Here is an 8,277-nt window from a genome sequence, read left to right on the forward strand (position 1 = left end):
GTCTCGGCGCCTCCGGCCCCGCGGGGAGCAGCTCGGCAGGGCCCAGCCCCAGCCGTCCTCGGCCCTCCCTGGCTGCAGATGCAGATCCAGATGCAGAGCGGGAGGGTCGGCCCCGGCAGGCTGCACCAGTCCCCACCGGCCACTCACCCCAACTGTTTCTGTCCCTGCGGTTCTTGGCCATGGTGTCCGGGACGGGCGGCGGAGAGGCGTAGTCGCTGGGCTTGGTCTGCTCCCGGGCCGCAGGCTGCCGGCGGGGCGATGCTGGGTGCCCGGCTGGGCGCAGTTGGCTCCGACTCGGGGATGTGGCTGCAGCGCTGGTGGGAAGGAGCGCGGAGGAACAGGGAGGGAGCGGATGAACCCAGCTCAGCATCACAAGCTGAGTTCACACAAATGCCAGCGTCACACCCTCCCTACTTCAGCCCACCCCCAGAGCGTCAGGACCGTGACAGACGATGTGCTGCAACATTTTCGATGGAAAACACACACAAATAAACAGCACTCCCCACCACATACACACTCTCAAAGAATTTAACAGCTTCATCTAGTCTCAGAGATACACAGACCATTATTCCTGATGTTCAAATACCCGTTTTTCAGAACAGTTACACATTTGTACAAATAAGCTGGCAACAGTTTCATAGTCAAAGTGGTTAGCTCTCCCAGGCACCATTTTTTTCCATATTAAAAGCAAGGTCGTGTCAGTAAAGAAGGTATTATGTATATATTTTTATATGTATACTGAGCAGGTTTGTCTCAAGTTAGGGTGGCAAAATTTATCTCAAGATGAGCAAGATAAATGAAAGCTGAAGATTCATCATAATTTGTAATTCAGTGTCTAGTGCCCCAAATTTCCCACTAGATATGCAGAGATGACGTCTGGGGTATCCAATACAAACAGTGAAGTAAAATACTGCACAGTTTAGGATACCCTTGGCAGGAACGGTGAGGGGAAGGCGGATGAACCCAGCAATTTTGAAAGAAAAGCAAAAACATTCTTTCTCTCTGCCTAAAAATTTAGTTTTCAGGATCATAGAAACACTGTCCCTTCATGCTACGTGGCCTTCGAGACACCATCACCCCATCCCTCACCTGTTCACAATTTCTCTTGCATTTGGTGTTGCCAACACTCTCTACTGGTCAGCTCCCCTCAGCAGATCATGCTGGCACCTATGACCAGGCCCATGGTCTCTATGGTCCCCCTGTAAGCAACTCCCCACTCTACACATACCCTCTCCACCTAACTTACAGTTTACGGCTTTAGACAGGACCTGCAGGCTGATGATTCCCAAATCCACACTTCCAATCTTTTGCTCTCTTAAGGAGAGACAATTGTCACACCAGAGCTGAATTCCTAACTTCCTGAGGTTATCCCCACTGACACTTCAAAATCACCATGGCTGAAACCAATATTTTCACCCACCACTGCTAAATTTTTTTTTGCATTCCATATATCAGTTAATGGTTTTAGTGACCTCAGAGCTGTGGACACTGTGCGGACAGCGGACAGAGCTACATGGAAAGCTCTTACTGTAACAGTCTGTAATTACAGGTGAACAGCATAGGGTGAACTGCATTACACATGAATAGCCTACGTCACAGAAGGGGACAGGAAAAAAAGAACTAGCTTGAGGAACTCTGGGAAACACAGTTTCAACTGCCTGCTACAAAACTAAAGACAAAAAGAACTACATACAAGTACTGTACTCTAGTTCACACTTGTTTTTCTTCCAGCATATATGGATTAGCGATTCTTAAATTACTTTTAAGTGTGCACTGGACTTGAACGTTATGTGCCATGGGAAATGTGGGCATGATGAGAGCCAGATTTCTCACTGTTGGAGAGTAGGTTACAATATGGGAAGGAGGGAAGGGGGAAGGATAGGATGAAGCCTGGGCTATTAAATTGAAATCTGAAGTATCAGCCTAATATAATAAAATTATGAATAACCTAATTTTTTAATGATCAAGAGATCTAAATAGACATTTCTCAAAAAAATACATACAAATGGCCAATGAGTACATGAAAAGTCACATCTTTTTTTTTCTTTTTGGCCAGGGCTGGGTTTGAATCCACCACCTCTGGCATATGGGGCCGGTGCCCTACCCTTTTGAGCTACAGGTGCCGCCCAAAAGTCACAACATCTTTAGTCATTAGAGAAATGCAAATCAAAACCACACTGAGATACCATTTCATGCTTTCTAGGATGATCGAAAAGACAGACATTAATGAGTGTTGAAGATGCAGAGAAACCGCTGTCTTCACACACTGCTAGTGAAAATGGGAAACTGTGCAACCACTTCGAAAAAACATGGGGCCATTCCTCAAAAAGTTAAACATAATTACCATATGACTTAGCAACTCCACTCCTGGATATATGCCCCAAAGAAATAGCAACATAAGGTCAGAGATAGTGGCTCACACCTGTAATCACAGCACTTGGGGAGGCTAAGATGGGAGGACTGCTTGAGGCCAGGAGTTGAAGACCAGTCTGGGTGACATAGTGAGACTTCATATCTACAAATAATTTTTTAAAAAAATTAGCTAAGCATGGTCATAGCTACTTAAGAGGCTGAGGCAGAAGGATTGCTTGAGCCCAGGAGTTCAAGTTTAAAATGAACCACGATTGTGCTTCTGCACTCCAGCCTGGGCAACAGAGCAAGACCTTGTCTCTTAAAAAAAAGAAAAAGAAAGAAAGGAAAAGAAGAAAGAAATTATAACATATGTACACATAAAAACTTATATGGGAATATTCATAACAGCATTATTCTTATTAATATCTAAAAGGTGGGCCGGGCACAGTGGCTTATATCTGTAATCCCAACACTCTGGCAGGCAGAGGTGGGTAGATTGCCTGAGCTCAGTAGTTTGAGACCAGCCCGAGCAAGAGCGAGCCCCTGTCTCTGAAAGTAGCCTGACATTGTGGTGTCCCAGCTACTGGGGAAGCTGAGGCAAGAGCATCAACTGAGCCCAGGAGCTTTAGGTTGCTATGAGCTATGACACCACAGCACCCTTCCAAGGGCAACAAACTGAGACTCTGTCTCAAAAAAAAAAAAATCCAAAATGTGGAAACAATCCAAATACCAAATAAATAATGCCTGGATAAACAAAAAGTAGCACATAGTATATTCAGACAATAGAATATTATTTTGTTTTAGAAAGGGATGAACTACTGATAAAATGCTATAACGTGGATAGACCTTGAAAACACTATGGGAAGTGTTTTCTTCCCATAGTGTTGTATGATTCCACTATTGTAACACATATTGTATGATTCCATTATTATGAAATTCCCAGAATAGGCGAATCTAGACAGACAGAAAGTAGATTAATTGTTGTTTAGGATTGGAAAGAAGGGAATTACAGAGTGACTGTGAAAGGGTATGAGTTTTCTTTTTGAGACAATGAAAATGTTTTAAAATTGATCGTGAAATCAACTCTACGCAACTCTGTGCATATGTCCCATCTACACTAAAAGTCACTGCATTGTACAATTTAAATCGGTGAATTGTATTAGGTAAATTATATCTCAATGAAGATATTATTAAAAGGCAAAGGTCAAGTTTATTTTAAATAAGAAAGAATAAGAACAAGTGGCTAGGGCGTCAGCCACATACACCAGAGTTGGTGGGTTGGAATCCAGCCCGGGCCTGCCAAACGACGACAACTACATCCAAAAAATAGCTGGGTGTTGTGGCAGGTGCCTGAAGTCCCAGCTACTCGGGAGGCTGAGGCAAGAGAATTGCTCAAGCCCAAGGGTTTGAGATTGCTGTGAGCTATGATGCCACACCACTCTACCAGGGTGACAGCTTGGGACTCTGTCTCAAAAAAAAAAAAAAAAAAAGAGTAAGAAGAAAATGTATTCCTCCATTGGTACTTCAGTACTCCAGACCCTCTTTTTCTGCATCCTCTGGGATGTTACTCTGCAAATTATTTTCTACCCTGCCCCAAATCCTCAATGATTTGTCTTCTATCAGTTCCTTCACCATGCTTATTTTCCACCATCATAAATAAAGAGCTATCTCAATCAGAAGTTTCTCAAAAAGAAAAAAAAAAGAGAAAAAAAGAAAAAGTGTTCATATCAATTAGAATGCATTTGGCTGTAACTTAAAAAGGCTTAACAAAGACATTTACTCTCACATAACAATTTGTTTAAAGATAGAATGGATCTATGTTGGTTAATTCATCAGCTCGACATCACCATGGACTGTATTCATTAGGATATAACTTTGGCTGCTATAAAAACTTTCAGTGGCTTAAATAAGACAAATATTTGTTTCTCTTTCTCATGAAACAATCTGAACTAATATAGTGGCTTTCAGGTTTTTTATACTTTCTTTCAGCCTGATCCAAGATGGCTGCTCCAGCTTGGGCATCCACATTTTCATTCTAGCCATGTAGAAAGGGGAAAAGGCAAGAAGTGAAGAAACTTTTCTCTAACTTATCCATTTTCTCTAAGGGTGCAACCCACAAGGTGCACTTCTCATCTCTACTCAAATAGCATTGACCTGCCATGTCCCACCTTGCTGGTAAGTATACCATGTATGCAACTAAATTTAGAGGGTCTAATTTTTTTTTTTTTTTTTTTTTTTGAGACAGAGCCTCAAGCTGTCCCCCTGGGTAGAGTGCCATGGCATTACAGCTCACAGCAACCTCCAACTCCTGGGCTCAAGCGAGTCTCCTGCCTCCGCCTCCCAAGTAGCTGGGACCACAGGCGCCCGCCACAACGCCCGGCTATTTTTTGGTTGCAGCCGTCATTGTTGTTTGGCGGGTCCGGGCTGGGGATTCGAACCCGCCACCTTAGGTGTACGTGGCTGGCGCCTTAGCCGGTTGAGCTATAGGCGCCGAGCCTAGAGGGTCTAATATTAAAGAAGGGAAATGGTCCTTGGAAAATCACCAGGAGACTTTGCCCTGAGGACCAAGGCTGCACTCTATCACCCTCAGTATGTTGGCTTATTTTCTAATGCTGGCTCCTCTCAAAGTTCATCACATCATTTTCCATTCCAGTCATCAGAGGTGGATATTCATGTGCACCTTGTTAACAGCAAGGAAAACCTTCCTAGAAGTCCTCCAACAGAGTTTACCTCTTGTGCCATTGTCCAGCATTGTCCAGGCCTAAACCATTCCTTTAACAAGAGGGATGAGGCTACAGCTGGACCAGACAAGATTTATCCTCCAAGATGGGGGAGTTTCTGAGTCCTCCCTTGATGGGCAAGGTTACTTGGAAAAGTCAACAAGATTGTGGTTCTGATGGTAAAGAAGGAGGAAAAAGGATGGTCACTGGGCCCCAGGTGATAATCATGGCTTCCATTTTCCCCTTACCCTGTACAAATACTTCATCTGGTGGTGTGACCAAAACTTTATTTCCACAGGCTCCAAGTCCTAACTGGTCTTATCTTGATTGGATTGCTGCCGTTTTCCATTGTCCAGTCAGATTAGAGATGTGAATACTAAGAGACATCGTAGAGCACACCTGGGCTTCCAGATACAGTCCTCCTTTGCTCTTTGTGGAGCAAGAACCAATTTCCCTGAGGCAATTAGAATTGATCACTCCAACCAGTACAATGACACCCTCTCTAGCCTTAGTAGTCTAAAACCCTCAAACGGCAAGGTGATGGTTTTTAATACAACTATGACTGTGTAATCTGGAGAAAGTATCTGTCCTTTGGGCAATAGAGTCATTAAGCCCACCAAGTCCAATGTTGTAGAGACAAAACTTCTTCAAGAGAGCTTTTAGGAACAATCAAAGAGAGACTCCTACCTCTGCCCCTGGATTCCCAGGGCCTTGCGTTGTGAATATGGAGTAGATGGCAACATACAGTGGCTGCTGAGGCAAGTCTGACCTACACTACATCCTTGTGGGTTTCTCTTCTCAGCCAGCATCACAACTGATCCTTAGCAAACTTTTCCTCCATCCTATCAGACTAGCTGCTTCTGAGTGATGGGTCTGAGGTAAGACCAGTTAATTCCACGAGCATGCCTCTGTTGCCACACTTCCCTCATAGTGAAATGAGATTCTTGCTCAAAGATAATGTTTGTGATAATGGTGATGAAATAAGACATTCTATGAACCCATGAATTGTGGTACTGGTAGAGGCTTTCCAGGCAGGGAAGATAAATCTGTATCTGGAATCTGTATCTCTTCCCGTGAGGACAAATCCTACTCTTCCCTCCAGAACACAGGGGACCTTGTGTAATTAAACTGACAGCAGATGGTCGATTGATGTGTCTAGGGAGTAGTATCACACTGCGGTCTCTGCAATGGTTTCTGCTATGTGCAAGGTAAACACTCCACGTAGCAGTAAGGGAATTATCCTTGGTGAAGTCCATCTCTCTCCGTGAATCTACTCTTAGCCTACATGCCTATTGCCACAAAGAAGCCGACTGACATCCATAGAAAAGACCATCTTGTAAAACTGGCTATTGGGATAGATGCCCTCTGGTGGGCGGTAATGTGGTTCACAGATATTTTCATTCTGGACATTTTAAGACGCCATAATAAATACTTCTTGCACTGGCTTAATTATAGCAAATCTTTTTCTTTCCAGGCAATTAATTTTAGCAAAAGCTATTGTGCATAAATCAGTATCTATTCAGACCCCAGGCCAACTCTTCTTTCTAACAAAGAAGGTAATCAAATGTGTTACTCAAAGTTATACCTAGTAGGGGAATTTCTCCTCACTATCTGTCAAGGCCACCCAATTATGATATGAGGTCATAATTTAGTGGCTGTCTACTTCAAGTTGGTGCTAGCATATCATGCAGAACTTTAATAAACCAGGCCTAAGCTTTTTGTTCCTCTGATAAAGGGCCACGAGACCATAGCTATGGGTTGGGGGGTAAAGTGGCAAAGAAGTAAGGGCAGGTACAATGGAAATTTGTTCACATAACTTACTTGTCATTTCAGGCCATCCCTGTATATACCTTTCCATCTGATGAATTCTGCTGTGCAGGTACAATTTATGATTCCGTAAATGAGATAACACTCAGTTCCTAAAGAGCAGTTCACACCACATGGTCACTTGGTATCTCACAGCCAAGTATTTAGTCTCTACTGAAAGGTTTAAGCGGTGGCCCCCGGAGGCCCAGAGACAAGACTAGAATGAAGATGTTCAGGCCACATTTATTGAAAGGGGAGGGTGACCCACCTGGGCAGTGCAAAGGTGGTGTCTGTGCCCAGGGGTAGTTAGGGACTCCTTTTATATGGGACTGTAGGGGGTGGACAAATTCCACAGCTTGGGGGGGGAGTGGTTTAAGGTCCTTAGGCATGAACTTCTGGGGGAGTTGGGGGGAGAGGGAGGCTAACCAGATTCCTTAACTCCTTTGTTTTAGGAGGAGAGGAAAGAGGCATTCATATAGGGCTACATTAGAGCTCCCAACATCTACCAAGGCCTAATAGTAAGCCAAGAGTTACTTTTCAGATGGAGAATAGCTATCAGCAGACGAGGGCATGTTCTTGGCCCAGGACCATTGGGATTCTCCTATTGGGCTGCAAGGATTCCTATTTACCACTAGGTCTGCTGAGCCCTAAAGCCTAAATGTCAGGGCAGCTGCCTGGACCTTCGGTAGAGCATAATGTTGTCCCAAGTCCCATAAAAAACTGGCAGTCTTATAGGGTCACAGGGTAAATAGGTCAAAAAGCAGCCAATGCAGTACACTGTCTTCAAATCCAAACCAAGCAACGTGCACATTTCTTTGAAGTGGAGGGTGCAAAGTAGAGCACCAGAATTCCACTGGGATGTTACAAGTTTCACCACTGTGACAGGTCCCTGGACTGGGTTTATCGCTCATCCTCTGGTATTGATGATCTTTTAAAAGATCTATGGTGGGTGCTACTTCCTGTTCATCAGGTCCAATCTGTAAAATGTCATCAAAATAATAAATGCTCATAAATGTTCAATTGGATATCAAGACACAAGAGTGTCTGGAATGACACTCATAAAACAGAATTATTTAAATGAACTTGAGGTAAGACAATGATAGTTTGGTCACAACCATGTGAAGGCAAACTTCTGATTATTTTTGCTGATGGGAACTGAAAAGGAAACTACATTCTAGGTTTTGAGTCAATAGCTACATTCTAGGTGCCAAGAGCTGTGCTGATTTGTTCTAGTAAAAATCCTATATGTGAAACTACAACTGTGATTGGCACTGTCAATCTGAAATATTTGAAAAGGATTAAAATCCAATTTTAAAGAGCTTACTCGGCTCGGCGCCTGTGGCTCAAGCGGCTAAGGCGCCAGCCACATGTACCTGAGCTGGTGGGTTCGAATCCAGCC

The 8,277-nt window shown here is 43.8% G+C and overlaps 1 protein-coding gene across 3 annotated transcripts in view; it reads right to left on the bottom strand.

The window, feature by feature from the left end:
- The window catches only part of ATL1 (atlastin GTPase 1), a 75,485-nt gene that overhangs the window by 59,698 nt on the left and 7,510 nt on the right, over window positions 1-8,277 (bottom strand). For 2 of the 3 annotated variants that reach the window (XM_003792153.1, XM_003792151.2), the window contains exon 1: window positions 148-412. In XM_003792153.1, coding sequence (XP_003792201.1) covers window positions 148-370 — 223 coding nt within the window. In that variant the 5' untranslated portion in view covers window positions 371-412. Of the gene's footprint in view, window positions 1-147; window positions 413-8,277 lie in introns of those variants that run through there. The other variant, XM_003792152.1, reaches the window with a different exon arrangement.

This window comes from Otolemur garnettii, unplaced genomic scaffold (genome assembly GCF_000181295.1).
Source record: "Otolemur garnettii isolate 467f Iridium unplaced genomic scaffold, OtoGar3 scaffold00054, whole genome shotgun sequence".
NCBI lineage: Eukaryota > Metazoa > Chordata > Mammalia > Primates > Galagidae > Otolemur > Otolemur garnettii.